Source organism: Pteropus medius, unplaced genomic scaffold (genome assembly GCF_902729225.1).
Source record: "Pteropus medius unplaced genomic scaffold, Ma_sr-lr_union100, whole genome shotgun sequence".
In the NCBI taxonomy this organism is placed as follows: domain Eukaryota; kingdom Metazoa; phylum Chordata; class Mammalia; order Chiroptera; family Pteropodidae; genus Pteropus; species Pteropus medius.
Window position 1 is genome coordinate 1,470,013 of NW_024347791.1, and position 19,374 is coordinate 1,489,386.

The 19,374-nt window shown below is 53.8% G+C and overlaps 1 protein-coding gene and 1 long non-coding RNA gene across 2 annotated transcripts; one reads left to right on the top strand and one right to left on the bottom strand.

The window, feature by feature from the left end:
* Positions 1-234: 234 nt before the first annotated feature.
* NCF4 (neutrophil cytosolic factor 4) lies at positions 235-18,246 on the bottom strand. Its single transcript, XM_039877774.1, has 10 exons — positions 18,073-18,246; positions 12,710-12,794; positions 12,191-12,344; positions 10,015-10,085; positions 6,873-7,000; positions 5,695-5,752; positions 4,964-5,062; positions 2,980-3,110; positions 2,630-2,695; positions 235-1,489 (listed from the first exon to the last, which is right to left on the bottom strand). The coding sequence occupies exons 1-10, from the start codon at positions 18,102-18,104 to the stop codon at positions 1,294-1,296; spliced, it is 1,020 nt and encodes a 339-aa protein (XP_039733708.1). The 5' UTR covers positions 18,105-18,246; the 3' UTR covers positions 235-1,293.
* On the top strand, positions 10,323-14,062 carry LOC120614859 (uncharacterized). The gene is made up of 2 exons (XR_005656086.1): positions 10,323-11,271; positions 13,892-14,062. It is a non-coding gene; the product is annotated as an uncharacterized LOC120614859 (long non-coding RNA).
* Positions 18,247-19,374: the final 1,128 nt, after the last annotated feature.

The window sequence follows — 19,374 nt, forward strand, 5'->3', positions numbered from 1 at the left end:
TGTTCTGAAGTTTCAGAATGGGAACCGGCAGACAAGCAACAATGAACATGAGCTGGAACAGCATCCCTTATCTGAAGTGAAAAGAAGCTGGCTGCTGCTTCACATTTGCCTTCTAAATCTGTCACGAAATGTCTCTGTTCATCCATGCTAATCTGGATACATACAGGGTAGGACATTCTCGGAAATCTGGTTCCAGTTTAGCTATGTCAACAACAAACAAATCCAGCACAATGCTTAGCAGTGTCTTTGCTTGTCATTTATTCTTTCATCTCAGATTAATCTCCAAGGGCCATTTTCACCGTCACTAATGAAAGACGATTTTACTAAGTATATAATTCTTGATCGAAAGTTATTTTGTCTAAAAAATCCGAAGCTATGATTATATTGACTTTGGCTTCCATGGGTGCTGTTGAGAAATGTGCTTACCATTCTAATTGTTCTTTTGTAGTGTTCTCAACTTTCTTTGACTGCTTTTAGGATCTTTTCTTTGACTTTGGTGTTTTGCGGTTTCAAATGTTGTAGCCAGTTGCACACCACTTTTTATGTGTCCTGCTTACCCTGGTATGCTTCTTATATCCATAGATTTAAGTTTTTCATCGCTTTTGAAATATTATATCTGCCATCTATTTAAATGTTGCTTCTCCATTCTCTATATTTTTTCTGAGATTCTGATTTTAAAAGAACTCTTATTCTATTGTTCATATTTCGTAACTTTGTTTTCAGATGCTCCAACTACTTGTCTCTCTGTGTTATATTTTGGGTAATTTCTTTGGTTTTAGCTTCCAATTTACTCGTTTTCTCTTTACCTCTGTGTAATATACTATCTAACTCATCCACCGATTTTCCTGTTTCAACAGATTTACACACACACACACCTATACCAGTGTGCGTGGTGGGGGGTGTGTATCTTTCTTTTGCCAATCTGCCTGGTCATTCTCTTTAGCTCAATCGTTGTTATGATTTCATTCTTTATTTCTTTAAACATTTTAGTCATGTAGTTCAAAACTCCATAGTCCCTGGGGCTCTAAAGCTTGTTTGTTGTGAGAGGGAGGAGCGGGAGGGTCATTGAAGAACCTCGCTACTTTTTGTGAGGCTCATGATTTTTTGCAGAGTGTGTCCTATCTAGGGTCTAGTTGATTTTCAGCAGTCAGGCCCCTTGGTGAATCTGGTCAGGCAACATGTTAGAAGACAAAGAATTGGGTTCGTGTGAACAGATGTTGTAAGGTCTGCTTAATTTTTCTTAAATGGATGTTTTTGCAGGTCCCCTTCACTGCCCCCAGGGACACCGTTGGCTCAAGGGAATGTATTGTAGACCCTGTAGTCGTCCTTCTGGGTGATGTGCAGCTTCCAGGGGAAGAGACGCTTCTGGGAGGGGAGAGCTTGGGCCTGCCTCACCATGAGCCTCACGTCCTCATCTGAGAGCAGCCGGACCAGGTCGCCATCAGCATCCCGGTAATTTAGGGCAATGTCCTCCCTCCGGAACTCCCGCCTGTGTAGGAAAGATCAGGGTGAATGAAAGGTCCAGCAGCCTTACGCCTAAGCATGGGGGCCAGGGGATGGGGCAGAAAGAGATTTAGGGACTGGATCTAAGAATCAGAGGAGTTCAGAGTCTTATACAGGCCTTACCCTCTGAGTGGGCCAACCTCTCACTGTACAGATGGAGATACTGAGAAGCATGGGGCTGGGTGGGGATTTTCACACTAAATTAGTGTCACAGCCTGAAATGTCCTGTGTATCAATGTGCTGAACACTTAAGAACTGTTGTAGGGAAGAGGAGTGCGCAGAGTAGAGCAGAATAAAGTCCCTGAGAGACACCTGGGAGCAGCTGTTGAGAACTCTTTAAGGGCTGGGACCGTCTGACAGAAGGTATGGGTAGGTGGGCACACTTACACCTGGCTGCTGGAAGGAACAAGTGACTCAACCTTTCTATGGCTAATTTGACCAAACAGGTCAGAAGCCTTGCAAACACCTTGATCCCAAAATTCCACTTTGGAAAATCATCCCAAGGAAGTAATAGGGTAACTCACCAAATATGTGAATCATATCATTACTTATGATAGTAAAAATGTGGAAGATAATTTGAATGGCCAACAAAAGTGGATGGGCATATTAATTATGGTGCATCCACCGAATGATACTATGTAGCCAATTAAAGTAATAGTTAAATTGGGGGGGCAGGGGTGCACTGAAAAATCACTTCTTTATACCTTTTTATGATTTCTGACATTCTTTTTTTATATAATAAATAGGTATTACTTTTACAGTCAGGAAAGTAACAATGCCATTTCCATTCTGTGAAATAATCGTCCATAACTAAACTGAGTCTCCGGAGGCAGTAGTTCCTTGATGGTGGAGGGTCCAAGTCCAAGATTTTTACCTAAAGAGACTTTAGCTCCAGCTACAGATCCACACTCAACAAGCTGTGTGACTCATCCAAGCCCCTTCACCTCACCGCAGCTCCCACTCTAACATGGGGAGCTGAACCCCACCCTGCAGGGCTGAGTCGTGGATAAAACGAGGAAGCAAAGGAGATGCAGACAGGACCTAATGCATTGTATTTCTGCATCTGATCTCTTCTCCGTGGCATGTGACCCACCCCACCTTCTGCCCTCCCACCCCAGCCCCTCACCTCATGAGTTCCAGCAGGTCCTTGAATAGTGGAGTGCTACTGAGGTCTTCCTCCACCGCGATGTCCCTAAGGGAACAACAGGCATCAATGAGGAGACATCAGGCCAGAAGGGGGACATGGGAATGAGGCTGGCCAGGCCATGATGGACCTTGACATCTCATTATGGTGATACGATTTATTTGGAGGACAGTGGGGGGCCACTGCAGGCCTTAAGTGTGTGTGTGTGTAGGGGCAACATGAGATCTGATTTGGGTCTCGGAGCCCAGAGTGTGATACGGGGGTGGGAGGGGGGCGGGTTGGGAGCGGGGCAAGGAGAGTGGACTGGGCCCTCCCTCCGGGAGGCCACGAACTTGATGGTGCTGATGGTGTCCTCGTAGTAATAGCAGCGCAGCCAGTTTGTGGGGTCGTCTTCTTCAGGGAAGTCCTTGAGGATCTTCACAAAAGACAGGGGGAAGATGCCTGTGGCTCCTCGAACAGTGCCCTGAGGAGGAAAAATGGGACTGCTCTGCCAGCACGAAGAGGCAGAGGGCCACATCTCAGGGCCCCCAGCCCCCTTATAATGATGGGGAAAGACAGACGAGGCCTGGGTCCCCTTAGATAGAGGGAGGAGAAAAAGTGACCAAGGTTACCAAGAGAAGATTCCCATTTTAGCACAGATCGAGATCTGAATTTATTTGGAAGGTTGCTATCATCTTTCATTCATTCACTCCATCATTCATTCATTCAAAGACTTTTTGAGCACTAGCTATGTGGCCGGCTCTGGACACTCAGAAGAGATGAAAGAGTCTGCCCTCCCTCATGAAACTGCCACTAGAATGGAGAGGAACAGACAATGTGCAGGTAAATAGATGAACTTTATGGTGAGTCAGATGGTGGGGAGAAGAGGGGTGGTTCCCTCTCATTCATTCATTCCACAGATACCACTGAGCACCTGCTTAGGCCAAACAGCCAGAAATCTCTCTGACCCGCCCCAGCCTCTCTCCTAAACTTCAGGCTAAGACCCAGCCACTACATGGTTTCATAGTCTTCAAAACCCTATGAAAGACGTATTGTTTATATCTCATTTTGCAGACATATAAAGTGAGGTTCAAAGTAGTCCTCCCCTGACCTGAGGCCAGAAGTTGGCCAGCATACTAACTCAAAGAACTTTCCAGAAAACAAGAAGGCGAAAGACATTTCCCGTTTCTGAACCAGCGACACCCCTCAGGCAGCTGTCGAAGCTGATGAGTACCTAAGACAGACTCCAGGATCGGGGTGAAATCAAAACTGCCAGGTCGGCGAGGCTGATGATGGCCCTTGCTCCTCTCCAGCCCCGGATGCCAGGGACCCTCCCCTTGATCGTCCCCCTGGGACCTGTCCTACGACTTCCTTCAGACACTGTCCCCAGGAGCCCTGAGAGGTGGGAATCTTGTTTAAGAACAACAGGACTTAATCTAAAAGGCTAGCAATGGGCCAGGGCCTCCCACCTGCTGACCTGTCATCGCAATCCACGGAGTCACTGTGAGCCCTTGTATGGGTCACACTGACTGCGTGCGGGACAAAGCAATGACCAAGACAGGCCCTGGCTCCAGAGTCTCATTTAACTCTTCGGACAGCCCTGGCGTCAGCCAGAAGCAAGCATCCTGACTCTCCGTGGGCCACGCACCAAACAGCCACACCTGCTTTAACTCTTCCAAGAACCCTGTGAAGAAATTGCCAGTGTTGCCTCAATTTGAAGAAAGGAAACCACAGAGTTGAGCAAGTTTCCCAAGGTCACAAAGCTAGTTAAAAACAGAGCTAGGACGTGACAGTAGACAGGCTGACTCCAGAGCTCAAGCCCTTCATTGTTACATTTTCTAACTGCCTGCAAGGTCAATAACATCATCTCGGATTACAGACCAGTGCATTTCAACTGCCCCCAGGGCCGATGTCTGATTGTTGCAACTTGGAGGGGTGTGACTGGCACCTAGCGGATGGATACCGAGGATGCTGCTAAAGATCCTACAACGCGCAGGACAGCCTCACGACAAGGATTTCTCTGGCCCCAAATGTCAATAGTGCCACAGCTAAGAAAACCTGGGACAGACCAAGAAATTAAACTCAATAGATTAACTGACTTGCTTGAAGGAAACATTTCTTGGAGTCAGAACTAAAGGCCAGTGTGGGCTCACAGAATCTTCTGTCTAGCCACATACCTGTCACCCCAGTGGCTGTATTCCCTGCGGCTCCCCCACCACCACCTGCCCAGATCTCCAGAACTATCCTCAGACGGCACCTCCTCCCTGAGGCCCTCCCTGCCGCCTCCTCCTTCTCCGATGGCTTCATCTGCGATTTCGATTTCGCAGTCAACCTCACCTCCAGCCAGTCTTTGTTGATTCGACTGAGAAGGAAGATCACATCTCCGGCTTTGAAATTCAGCTCCAGTTTGCTGTTGCCAGTGAAGTCAAACAGGGCCTGGGGAGAAGAGCTGAGTAAGGAGTAAAGCGAAGGAAGGTGCATCCACTACTAAAATGCTTACACACTTGGGTGTCCCGTTTCACAGGTGAAGAGACCGAGGCTCATGGAGGATGAGTGACTTGTCGGAAGCCACTTCTCCAGTTAGTGGAGGGCTTGGGATTAGAATCCAGGTCTCCCTGACTCTAGCACGGGTGCTCCTTTGATGAGTACGGAGAAGGAAGGAAGGAGCTCATCTCCCTGGATCCAGCACCTTCCCTGGACCCCAGGCCTCAGTGTGGGATCCAGCGCTCCCATCACCCCTGACCACACTGGTTCTGAAATGCACGCTTTGGGGACAGGGCCTTGTCTGAGCCATCCCTGAGGCTTCGGTCCCCAATAGGGGCTGGCCCAGAGGGGGCCTGGGAAAGCTTGCTGAATGAATGATGAATGGACAGTCTCTTCTGCCTCTGCGTGCCCATCGTGTCCCCTTCTTCGACGTCCTCGGTGTCCAAGGCTGAGGCTGTGGCCCTTCTTCCCTGCAGCACCCAGCCCCATCCTAGGTGGACGTCCAGCAGGAGGGCCTCGGGGGCTGAGGGTGGAGCAGGGCTGCCGCCCAGAGGTGACGTGCGGGGGCCTGGCCTGCGGGATACCTCTGCTAGTGGAGCTTCCATGCGATCTAAGCCGGCGCTTTGTGGGGACTCGCTCTTGCTGTGGAGAGAGAAGAGGGACTGTCAGCCCCCCTGGATCTGTGGGGCCGGCTCCCCGCTTCTGCATCCGAGGAGACCGTCACCAGAGGCGCGAACGCGGCGGGTAGGGAAAGGATGTTAAAAGGCAGCTATGGTTGCTCCTATGGGCCATCACACTCCCTCCGCGCCCCTCCAAGTTTTGACCCCCCTGGAGGAGAGACTGTACCCCTTTTTGCAGAGCAGGAAGCAAAGGCTGAGAAAAGAGATGGGGAGGAGGACGCATCCGCTTAGTGCCATAACTTGCCAAACATGTCACATTTGTTCTTTCTTCTACACCTCCCATCCAACCTCTGACGTCATGCTATTATTCTAATGTTTCAGCCAAGGACGTAGACTGGGAGAGGGGACATGCCCTGCTCCAGAGCCCAGGGCTGTCATGTGGCATGGCCGGAATTCAGCCTGTGCCTGCCTGGGTACACCGGGGAGATGGCCGGGCGCAGAGAGGGCACTCGGAGGTGCTCGCGGCAGGAAGGAGGGAGGAGCTGGCGGGGGAGGTCGGGGTTCCGGAGCTCTGTCCCTGGAATTCTCAGAAACTGCACCCTCACCTTCGGAAACCCAATGCTATTTCTCCAGCCTGGATCTGCAATGATTATTTCCTGCTTAGGAGGGGCCCGGAAGGCAGCGGTGGGCTCCTTGGAATAAGGGAGTGAGCCGCAGCCTCCCCTGGGGGTCAGCGTGACACACAGGGAGCCAAAGCTGGCCCCACAGAACTAAAACTAACCAGTGGCAAAGTGCCCCGAAGATGCTCAGAATGTTTGCAGATGAAGCAGTTTCTCCCTCCTGTCCCAGCTCCCCACTCTCTCCAGGCACCCAGAGCCCAGTGGTTGTTGTGGCGGCGAACCCTCCCCATCGATGGCCCAGCCCCCGTCCTCAGGTCCTGACTGGCACGCACATCAAAACGCACCCACCTTCTGTCCCTCCAGCCCTGCGCTCAAGCTGGTCTAAAAACCCGACATGCTGGAGGACTCGGGGAGGGCACTGATCTCTATTCCTCCCTCTCCTCCAGGGAAAAGACGGGAACGCCTGGGTAGGAAGAAGGAGACGGGGGCTCTGGCCACGGGGAGCAGGGACAGGTCACTTACACTTTCCGGGTGCGTGGGCGGAGGCGGCGCAGCGCCTGGGGCACTTGCTCTGAGTCATAGCGCGAATGGTAGAAGAAGATCCGGACGTCCTCGTCCATCAGCACCCAGATGGGCAGGCTGAGGAGGTTCTGAGTTTGCGCGGGAGAGGACAGGATGGGGTGGGCGGGAAGAGGGGGGGAGGGGGTGTCAGCAGAATCCGGCCCAGCTGCCCCATCCTCCTCCCCCACACCAGACCTCTCTCACCAGTAAGTTCTCTGCCTGATGACAGAAACAAGAGACATTTTAACAATTTCAACAGACTAAGGTAACAATTAACGAGCTTCGCTCCGAGGTTCAAGGTGAGGAGGGGACCAACTTGAGAACAGTTCCTTTGGAAAAAACCAAAAGGCCTCCAGACACGGCAATAAAGGTGATGCCAGGTAACATGACATGGAGGTGACTGTCCAGGAGCCGCACTGAGTGCCACACAGCGTGACCTCACTCCATCTCATGGTAACCTGGGAGGTATGGTCAGAGAGGTGAAGGGACCTGCCTAAGGCCACACAGCCTAGCAAGTGACAGCCAGAGCACGCAGAGCCTCAAGCCGGAGCACCAAGGCCCATCTCTTAGCTCAAAATGAGACAGCAGTGGGGGAGGGATCCCCCAAATAATCCAAATTAACAACAGTTGGTGATATTATAGCCTAAAAAACATTTCCTGATACTTTATCTCGTATCACAGTTGGGGAAACAGGCTCAGAAAGAGAAAATGCCCGGCCCAGTTGGCAGTTAGAAGTGATGGGCCCGGACTCTCCTCAGGTATAACCTGAGGCTGGCTACACCACCGCCCTGCAAAGCTTCTGAGGCTGTGAGGACTCAGAACCTGGCAAGGTCACTCCCCAAGCTGTACCCTGCACAGGTCCTCACCCCTCAGCAGCATGCCGCTCAGGCCCCCGGGGACATTGTGGCTGGCTCTGGACGCAGGCACTCGGAACCCGGACACCATCCGAGAATCCCCTGGAGCTAGCAGGATGGGTGGGGCCAGGAACCCCATCCCAGAGGAACTGGGAACACAGAACTTGAGAAAGACTCGGGCGTCCTAGGGGAGGGCTGGAGGACAGCTCAGAGCTGGATCGAGCGGCACAGACACTGAGCCAGGCTGCGCCCAGCATTGAATCCCAGCTCTAAAACTCACCAGCAGAGTGACCTTGGGCCAGCGAACCTCTGGGTGTTCGCTGATAAAATGGGGATAGTATCTCCCTCGTGGAGTTGTGTAAAGATTAGATAGATAAGCAAATATGTACACAGCACCTAGAACAGCACTTGGCATCTAGCCACTGACCCATCAAAGTCAGGTATCACCGTCGTTGCTGTTGTTCTGCTGACTGCAAAGCACGGTGGGTGGAACTCAACCCTAGAGTCCCGGAGATGGGAATTCAAACCCCATTCCTCCTATCTAACTGCTTGGTGACACTGAGTGACTCTATCTCTCTGCGCCTCCTTAAGGATAATAGTATCTAATTTACAAGTTATCGAGGGAATTAAATAAGCCCATTCATTTATCCACCAAATGCATACCAAGAACCTCCCTGTTGCTAGTCAAAGTTCCAGGCTGTTAGCATTATCACGTGACCCATGGTCTTCACGAGGAGAGAGGTGAGACCAGTGGGTGAAAATTACAGGGAATCCGTCTTCTCTAATAGCTAACCGATGATGGGAGGAGTAGCCTGGGTAAGGGGAGAGTGGTAGTGAGCTCCCCGTCTCCGTAGGTGTGCAAGCACAGGATGAGGTTATCCTGGCAGAGAGTCCTGCACCTCTGGGGTTTGAGGAACCAAAATGAACACACACAGGCTAAGACGGGATCCTCCAGGCTGCTGGCTGCTGAGACCAGGTGTGGGATGACGAGTCGCAGCCCTACAGCCTCTTCTTCCTCCCTCCAGAGCACACTCTCCTCTTCCAGCCCTTTGAGAGAAGGGGGGCACTTCCGGCCACCCTGAAGGAGCAGCTGTCACAGAGCCCCCATGAGGGGAGAGGCCTGCAGAGCTGAAGCCTGCAGGGCTTCCCTTCGCCCTCTTCTGGCTCAGAGCCCAGGATTCCTGCAGCCACCAAAGTGGGCAGGGCAGCCATCTATCTCCCCTCCTCCCTCTCCATCCTCCTCCTCCCTCCTCCCTCCTCTTTCACTCCACTAGGAGTCGTGATCTCTCGTGTTCTGGAAGCAGGTTCACAGCTTAAACAGCACTTTTCCGTCCTTTAGATAGATCCCAATGTCACTTCTGTGACAGAGAGCTGGAGGCAGCACCCCATTTCACAGGGAAGAAAGCCAAGGCTCGGAGAGGATGGGCAACTTGCCCCAAATCACCCAGATGGTCGACGGCAGAGCAAAGACTAAAGGGACTCCCAGGTCAGTGCTCCTCGCCGTGAAAGCGGATGGGCAGGGGAGCCCTCGTGTCTGTGAGGATGCCTCTGGGCTCTGAGGAGAGCGTCCTCCTCCAGTTTCCTGAGGTTGACATCAAGCCATGGCTTGTATGCCTCTAGTGACAGGGTGCTCACCACCTCACGAGGAACAATGTCCCTTTCTCGCATAGCTCTGTTTGGCGGAAAGACTTTCCTGACCAGACTGATTTTTCCTCCTCTATATTCCCATCTCCTAGGGAGGCAGACAATTTATAGGATGGGGAACATACAAGGGCACCAGCCGAGCCCCATGACTGCAACTGATATTCAGCCGGTGCCCTGGCGAGGGGGCTTTTGTCCAGTCTGCACAAAGGTGCTGTATGACAGGGCTGAGGCCCTGGTCCATCACATCCCCCATTTCACAGGCCAGACCTCTGTGATTTCATGACCCACCTGACCTCAGGAGCAGGCACCAGATCCCACTCACCTCTGGATCAGATGGCCCGGCACAGATATTAGATTTGTCAATTCAAAGTCTGACTTCTTATACCTTTTCCACGACTCCTGTGTCACCCACTGCCCCCAACACACACACACATATACACACCCCGGGACTCTGAGAAAGCATCCTCTTTCTCTCCCCAGGTCAAACCGTTAGAGATTGACTTCGCAGGCCATCGGAGTAGGAGAACCAGCCTTAGTTCCCTAAGGGGTGGCACCCAGGTTACCCCCACCCCTGGCAGCACCCCGTGGCCTGGCCGTACTGTTACCTTCATGTAGGCGTTGAGGGCCGGTATCCGTGCCTCTGCGATCTCCTGCTTTACTCCCACGTAGACTTTGGCTGAGGAGAGGCAGAGCCGTCCTGGGAGCCCCACCCGAGAACGCGGCCCCCCCGGAGTCCTCCCCACTGGTCAGGGCCCTGCCCCTCAATTTCCCGCAGCACCGAAGGGGCCACTCTGAACCAGCCTGTCACCCAGCGTGCGTTCTCTGAGTTGCACTGTCGTCAGCTGATATTTTTCTTGTTTTAATAGAGTATTTGTCACTTATCCAACCTCCGAGTGGGCCTCATCCCTGGCTGCACATTCAGGTCACCCGAGGAGCAGTAAAAATCTCATTGTGTGTGACTCCTAGGGGTGGGACTTGGACATTAGTGTTCTTTGAATCTCAAGTGATTTCCAAGATTAAGAACCGTGGGTGTAGAATATTGCTCAGATCAATAAATATCTGTTGAGTGGATGAATGAATCAATCATTCCTTAAAAGCCAGGTCCAAGTGTTTGAGGGTGGGGGAAAAGGGAAACGAACAATGGCTGACTAGGAGGGATAAATGTCCTCTCCAGGAGCTCCAGGCAAGGACCCCAGTGGACCTGCCCACCCAGAGAGCCCCCTCTAGAAGGGGAATGTGAGCCTTGTCTGGCTCCCGCTGCCCACAAGGCAGGCAGGGCTGGCGTCTGACCTGGCAGGAGATTATTGTCTGTGGTCTGGGGTAGAGACGACACTTGGGAGTTAGTAGCCAGAAAAAGACAATTAAAGTCGCTGACAGGGCTCAGATTGCCGGGGATGGGGCGGGGGTGGGGAGGGGGCGTTGGGAATGAGGAAGCAGAGGTGCAGAGAATGGCTGAGACTTTTGGAAGGAGACCTTGGAGGAGCAGCTGGTGAGGTAGGAAGGGAACTGGGAGGCGCTGGCACCTCGCAAGGTTGGCGAGAGCTTCCTGGAGGAGGAAGCAGGATAATGAAGACGCAGCCTGAGATGTGTCCACGGACGTCAGAGTTAACAGGTCATGGGCCACCACCTCGAGCGGAATTCAGCGGAGCGGCGAGAGCCGGAAGCGCGCCGGCGGGCTGAGCAGCGGATGGGCGATGAGAAGGTGGGACAGAGGGAAGATTTATTGTCAAAGGAAGAAAAGAAGATCTTTGAGGATCCTTGGGGCACAAGAGGCTCGTTGCAAGGACGCTTACTTACGCACATGTTTGTTTAAAGATAAAAGAGAACTTGCACTGAAGCTGGCAGAGTCAATAAAGGAGAATGTGAGTAAACAGGGAACACGCCAGACGAGCTGTCAGGAGAGAGCCCCCGAAGAGAGGAGAGGTGGGCTGAGAGCAGGACAGCATCCTTCCCCTGCAGCCCAGAGAGGACGAAGGGCGGGTGCAGGCGGAGCCAGCTCCAGAGGAGGAAGACAGACGCCAGGAGGCCCTGGGGGACAGCTTCAGCTCGTCCTGAGGCTCAGTGGGGAGGAACCACAGGCATTTGCTCAGACAGAGAGAAAGTAAGAGCGAGTGGAGGGGGGAGTCGAGCTTGAAGAAGGAAAGAGCAGGCGAGGCTCTGTCTTTTGGGGAAAGGATGCTTGTATGCGGCCTGCAGGGCGTGGAGGGCCAGGGAGAACCGCACAGGTGGGGATCGCACCTGCAAGGTCCGAGCACAGGTGCTGAGAGGTCGGAGGTTTGGGCCTGTCCAAGGTGCAAGTCAGGACCGAGCTGGGGAGGAAGGCCAGAAGACCGGCGAGGGGGGGAAGGGGGCTGTCCAGAAGCAGAGATGTACTGCCCGCTGTGTCTCAATGGGGCAGAGAAGAAGCGGGGGGGCCATGGAGACCAGAAGAAGCCGGGGACCGCAGTGGTAGAGAGCAGTTCTCATGGAAGGGCTGGAGGGAGAGCTGGAAGATGAGTCTGTGCGTTTATCTGGGGAGACACAGAATGCCTGACTCAAGGGCGAGAGGCCGGTGTCCATGTGCCCTAAACCGTGACCTTGGTCTCTGGTGGATGGCTGAAGCCATAGAGGTCTTCAGAGCATAGGAGGTCAAGGGCTAGGAAGAAGAAGAGCTAGAGGAAGCAGCCCGTGACTGCCAGTAGGGGGCCATGGACCCAACGAGCAGAATAATGGACGGTGTCAGCACAGCTGGAAGCAGCGCCGAGGATGCAGCTCTGTCCCGGCGGAGGACCAGCAGCCTACCTGGGAGGACGGGCAGTTTGCAGGTGAGGGGGCTGGTCTTGCTCTCGGGCCCGTACCGCTCCTCCAGCTTGCTCTGCAAGGCGTAGAACTGGCGGTAGCGGCGGTAGATGAGGTACTTGGATCCCCCTTTCGTCTTCACCTCAATGACGAAAACCTGGGGAGGACAGAGGTCGGGGGTCGGGCCTTGGAGGCCAGGGGCAGAGGTCCCAGGGTTTCTCAGCCTCGGTGTGACATTTGGGGGCCAGACAATTCTTTGCAGGAGGGCCGTCCTGTGCAGCGTGGGGTGTTGGGCAGCACCCCCAGACCCCACTCACTAGATGTCAGTAGCATCCCCACCCCGAGCTGCAATAATAAAAAATGCCTCACGATATTCACTGCCAAATATCCGCTGTCGAAATGGCCCTACCGGGATAGAAGTTAAGAGATGAGAGAGTTGAAGGTTCAGAGGTCGGAGGGTAAAGGTTCAGAGGTCAGGTCAGCGGAGTTGTCAGAGGGAGAAGGTTCAAGGACGTCTCTTACAAAGTGGCTGGTGAAGCCCCGCTTTTCCTCGATGTCGGCGATGTTGGCTGAGATGGCAACGTCGTCGGGAAGCTGTTCAAAGTCGCTGAGGGGGGCGGGAGGAGAAGAAGCCCCGGTCATCGCCTGTGTTCAGCGGGCCCACGGGGCATGAGGCAGCGGGCAAAGTGAGCCCAGGCGCCTGTGGCGCTCCTCGTCCCCGGGCCGGGCTCCTGAGCGAAGGCACCGGGAGGAAGGACCACATAGCAGCAGCCGCGTTGTAATCTAGCGAATGGCTTTGCGACGGCTCTGTCCACCCAGGGCCAGTGCATCAAGCACCTCATCGGGCCCTGCTCTCGGCCCCGGGTCCCAGGAGTAAACAGAGTCAATGCACGCCCCCCATGGAGAATGGCTAATTATGCCTGGGTTGGGGAAATCCTCACAGAGAAGGCGACATTTGAGCCAAGTCTAGAAGGAGCTGGAATCCACCAGGTAGGACACGGTAGGGGAGGGCCTTCCAGGCAGAGGGAACAGCATAGGCGGAGGTTCTGAGGCCCACGGAGTGGGCCAGGTCTCGTGTGGCTGGGGTCTGGTGTGAGCAGAGATCGAATGGGAAGATGAAGCCAGGCTGAGGAGTCACTAGTGCTGAGCTAAGAAAGTTCTGCAGGCCATAGGAAGCCACGCGAGGCTTCGGAAGGGAATGAAACCACAGGGTGATCCCGGCGGTCGCAGGCCAGCTCAGGCAGCTGTGCGGAGAGCGATAGGAGGGCGGAGACTTGAAAGGGCAAAGCGCCTTCCCGGGAGGCTTTGAGGTGCTTCGCCTGAGAGATGATGTGGGCCTGAGCCCAGCAGTGGGGACAGCAGTGAAGGGCAGACACGGGATATCACCTCTGACGGGCACCTCTGTTTCATGTGTTGTATCCCCTGTTCCTTTCGGCTAAACAGGCTCTAGTTTTGTTCGGGGTGGCAATGTGCCTAGCTCCAAGGTGACAGATCACAATTGGGCTGAGCTTAACATAAAGACCCTGTTCTTGTCTTCCATCCTCCCTTGCAGCCAAGAGCAGCCAGGTAACAAGTTCTGACCAATTAGACCAAAGAGGGAATCTACTACGAGGGTCTTTTGAGTGTTTGTTTTCATGATCCAGAGGGATGGACAAGGCCGGCATGGTCTCCTCCCCTTCCCTCTTCTGCCTGTCTTGAAAGCAGGTGTGACATCTGGACCTGTGGCAGCCACATTGCATCCATGAGGCAAACATGTGAGGAAGATCACAGGAATCTCTGGAATTGAAGTTGCTGGTCCTGAAGTTGCTAAGCTGCAGAACCAGCTGTGAACCTCTGGACTTCTTATGTGAAAAAATAAACCCCTGCTTGTTTAAACTGCTATCAGGTCCTCTGTCCCCTGCAGTCTTGGACATTGCCAATGGACACACGACCAATTTGCTAGTCATTCCTGAGTTATGACCAGTAGGGTTTGGGGACTGTTTGATGTGGAGTTGAAAGGGCAGTGTGAAGAGTGACACCCACATGTCACCCATACTCTGACCAGGACAGGTGGGAGGGAGCAGGGTTGATGGACTCAGTTTTGGGCATACTAATTTTAGAAGCCTCCTGGACACCCAGGTCGAGGTCCAAGAAGAGCCGATGTGTGGCTTTGGAGCTAAGGGGAGAGAGGTGGGCATCTCGGCTGCAGCGGGAGAGGTATGAACTATCTGCCTGTGACTTGTGGTCAAGACCCCCTGAGAAGAGCAGTGAGCAGAGAGAGGAGACTAAAAGGGATGAGTGGAGGAAGAGAAGACAGACAGCCAAGGACACGGAAGAGGTCTTCAAGTTCAGCCACTGCAGACAAACGAGGAAACAAGAAGCAAACATAACTCGACCGTCGCAGTAATTGGGAAACAGGGTAGGAGGTGGGGGGCGGGGTGCCACATCCAAGGCCTCAGAGCTGGCCAGGACCTCAGGAGAAATCTGTTTCAAAGTCTGTATACCGAGCCCCACCTCCTGCTGGTCCCCAGAGGACCTGAGCTTCTTGGGATCTCAGGCCACCTTGGGACACAAGGAGGCTGTCATCGGGACGTGACTCAGGGTGGCAGTGGGCGGGCAGAGGAAATCCCCATCACTCCCAGAGCAACTCGGTGGCCACTAGCAACCTCCCCACTCACTTTCCACACAAGGCCTTATGGTGACACCCTTGGGACATGTTTCTTCCTCCACTTTCTCCCCCGAGGCATGTCATAGGTATTTATTTCATCTGCAGTATGATGGGCGTGGGGCAGGAAGGAACCGGGGGTGTGGAAATGGCTCGGTATGCACCAGGCATTGGGCGGGTCGGGTGACAATGACTACGGCGATTGTCTGAGTGTGCGTTGTGCACCAGGCGCTCCTCTAAGACAGTGTCACCTTGTTACAGACAAGGAAACCGAGGCACAGAGAAGTTAACAAACTTCTCCAAGTAAGTCGAAAGGCCGCGTTTCCCCCAGTTTGAAGCACGAAGTAATAATAACAGCAAACTCTTGTTAGCGCCTTCAGTAGCTCAGATACGGTTCCGGGCGCATTAGGGCATGGCCTCTGCCTGCCTGGGTCTCATGACTGAGTGGAGAAGTTGGTCACGAAACAAATAACTACATCATTTCAATGGTCACAGATGCAGCAGGAGCCTGGACGTATTACAGGCCCTCAGAGAATCAGTATGCAGCGGGCGAGAGAGCTTGGCAGGCAGACGCTTCTAAGATAGGGGTTATGTCCATCAGAGAGAAACGCAGAGGTGTTGTGCATGTATGATGGCCAGGCTCTCCCAGACTGAGGGTGGTCAGGGAGGGCTTCCCAGAAGCAACGGCACCAGGTCAGCAAGAGGAGCAAAGAGGAGCTGGCTACAGGACGACAGGCGAGGGAAACGGTGAGTGCAAAAGGCCCCCATGCAAGAAGGGGCAAGTTCAAGGAACTGCAGGGTGGGCGTGGGGGCATCTGAGCACGGGAAGAAAGTGATGCCAGACGAAGCCAGTGAGACAAAGGGCCCTGTGCCTGCTCTGGGGCGGTGGTGGCAAGGCGGGGTTACGCTGGGAGGCCGCAGGAGGAAGATGGAGAGCCGAATCCCGCTCTGCCAATGCCAGCGGGGTCCTTGGGAAGAGTCCTCTCTGTGCTCTGCCTCCTCTCTCCCTCTGGAAAATGGGAACCATAGAAGTATGTACATCCGGGAGGCTGCAGAGGTCCCACTGTAACAAGCACTGCCCGAGAACTCCCACGAGAGCAAGGCCCCTACCCGCTCTGTAGCCCAAGCTCTCAGAACAGCACCTGGCACACAGTAGGTGCTCAACAAGGGCCACTCTCTGAGTCTGTTTTAGCAAGTCCTGTGGTGGGCAGAGTGGGAATGATCTGGCCGCTGGGGTAGTCAATCTAGGAAGCCCTGCACTGGGACTGGGGTGCAGCAACCCCAAATGGACGTCCCCTTAAAATAGCTGCTCCCCTAAAGACCTCAGTCAGGACCCCTCAGAGCTTAAGTCAACTCAAGGCTTTCTTGGGCCATGATGCTCAGGGTTCATACACACTCATGTTGTTCATGAAAAGTCCACTTGGGAACTACCTGGGAGAGGCTGAAATGGCAGCTAGTTCAGGTTTTGTAGCTCCTGCACATAGTAGGTGCTCCAAACATGTTCATTGGAACCAAACTCACTACCCTTGCATAGTCCTTTCCATCTTTAGACAGCTCAGGGCTTAGAAAGTCCTGCTGTGGGGACTCTCCCGCCCTCCCATTGGATCCTCTGCTTTGGTCTCAAGCAGAACACGCCTAGGGCACACTTTCAAATAAGGCCGACAAGGTGCAAGGAAGCCAGTGACCCCAGGACCTGGCTCTGCGGCCCCACGAAGGGCTGGAGGAGGCAGCCATCCTCCTTTGAGGGGCAAGGGTGGCTGAAAGGGACAGGGAGTGGAAGGGAGGGAGCACAGAGTCCAGCCGGCCAGCTCTTAGTGTCATCTCTCTGATCCACATACCCTGCAAGAAATAGGAAGTGTCACAAGCCTCCGAAAGCAGCTGCTTCCTGAAAGTTTAGGTTCGCATGTCAGAACCAGTTTCCAGTGAGGACCCGTAGGGAAGAGGGGCTAGAATCTGGTGGGACTTCAACCTAGCCACCAGCACCACCCTCTGTGGCTCACCAAAGCCGTCCTCGATCTGCCCTATAAGCACTGGCTTCTGTGGCCCATCCATCCACACACGCATGCACACACGCACACACGCACACACACTCACATATGCCAACAAGCCTTCCTTTTGCCATTCCAACTTTGAAAATCCCACCCCACGTTCCATTTCTAGCCCAGTCCCACCACAGGCCCTTTGCTGCCCACTTCGGCCCAAACCACCCTGATACATCTCCCTCGACTCTCCAAGTCACCCCCCCACGGTTAGTACACTCTGTTTCTGATGTCACCTGCTGTTCCAATTCCGGAAGGCAGGAGCCAAGCCCTGTGTCCTCAGGTATCCCACAGCTCAGGAGCACAGGCCTAGCTACTGAGGAAACATTCGGAAGATGCTGCTAGACATGAGGCTGAGTCTTGGCGAGGCTGCGCTCCAAGCCCCAGCCTTACCACTCACTCCCTGTGCCCCAAGGAGGCATTCGTTCTATCCTCCGCGGGCCTCAGTTTTCTCATCTGTATAATGACAAGATCGGACTAGAAGACTCTAAGGACATTTTCCAGCTCCAAGATCCTCACTCATTCATTCAGCAGCATTTGCTGAGGACTTAGTCTGTACCAGCATTGTTCTTCATCCTAAGGATATAGCACGGTCAAAAGAGACAAATACTGTACCCTCATCCAACTTGCTTTTAATGGGGAAGCCAGTGATAAAGAAAACAAATAAATGAGTCTAGAATATTATGCCAGTAATATAAGGACTATACAGAAAAACGAAACAGAGCAAGGGATCAGACCGCCATGAAGGAGCAGTCAGGGAAGACTTCTCAGAGGAGGTGACATTTGAGCCAAGCCCTTGATAAAGAAGGAGAACAAGCCAGATTCCGTGATTCTGTTTGAACAGAAGAGGAAAAGCCATTTCTGACCATGATGTGGAGCAGTGAGCCCAGCCTGGAACTCGGCTCACCTGAGTTCCTGTCTAGACTCTTCCACCCACTCCTGTGGGACCCTGAGAAAGTCACTCCCCCTCTCTGAGCCTTGTGTCTTCATCTGTGCCTGAGGGAGGTGAACCAAAACTCGGTTTCCTTAAAACCGTTCTGAGAGTCTGCATTTCCGAGTATTCGGGTTCTGACTCAACTCCAGCCTCTCAACTTTTGACACTGACATGGGGCTGCAGGAGGGTCGGGAGGGCCGGGTTTCGTCCCCCAACACCTGTTGGGAACAGTGCGGAGGCCCAGGGAGGGCAGCACCCCTGCACTCACCTCTCAGCCCGCAGCTGCTGGGCCACAGCCATGGCCGTCAGTGGTCCAGGGGAGCGGGTGATGGAGAGTCTCACCCAGCCAGGCCCGGGCTGAGTTCGCTTCTCACTTCCCTCCAGCTGCGTGGTGTCTCAGCTGCGGTCCCAGGAGCCTCTGTTGGGGAGGCCCCACCCCTGTTTCTCGAGATCAACTCTAGAAGAGGCCCCTCCTCAGGCTCTCTGGATATAGCCAGTGGCTCTCACTTCCTCTTCCCCGCCTCCCAGCCGCACTGCAGTTGAGGAAGTATCTACGCTCTGACGGTGGGTTCGCAGGAGTCCACTGATTTGGGGGCCTCGAAGACTTCCTAGATGCCAGTTCTTGGTGCCAGATCTCAGTTGGGGATCCCAGTGCTGGCTCAGCCACCAAGGGGCCTGCCTTGTGACCTTGTGACCGCTTCTCATCCTCTGGCTCATCAAACTGAACCTGAGCACCCTCACTGCCGAGTCTTTGCCCAAGCGATTCTCTCAGCCTGGAATGCTGGCCTCTACCATGCTGGCCGTCCCTCAAGCCCAGCTCCCATGCCACCTCCTCCAGGAAGCCTCCCTGATTTCCCCAGCAGGTGGTGTTCACAAGATTCTCTGTGACATTAGAGTGCGGAAGCTGATTTCTGCTTCCGTCTTCCCCTTCCCCTGGAGCTCTGGGCTACACTTTCCTTGTTCCTAGATCCGGCACAGCCAGTTTTCTCTATGAGGCTGCCAACCAGAGCAAGCTGCACATCACAAACCTGACCACACCTTTTTCCCTGCTGAAACTCTTCACCTGCTCACCCTGTAGCTAGGAGAAAGTCCAAGCTCCTAGCCCTGCCCGCCTCCCTGCAAAACTCCGAAGGTCCTGCTGGCTTCCCCAGCACCCTCTCCCAGCTTCCCCACTTCCCACGCCGGCCTCCACTCCATCTCTATGATGCTCCAGGATGTCCGCCCCTCAGGGCCTTCCTGACCCCTCGCCCTACGTGAAGCCCAGATCTCTGTACGTCGACTTCAGCGCATTTGGAACTACTGTCATTTCATATTTGTCTGCACATACATGTGTGACAGCTGCCTTCCTGGCTAGCACCGTGCCTGGCACCTTGCAAGTGCTCCGCTGATATTCGGGACAGGAGCGGAATGTTTCTCGTTGGTTACTCTGTGGCTCCTCAAACATGCATGGCTATTGGGTTCTGAGAAGAAGTCCACAGCCACACCCAGGAACCCTAACTAGTCACACTCACGCACTCACATTCACACTCACGCATGCATTCAAGCAGAAAGACAGCTGGGAGAGGACGCA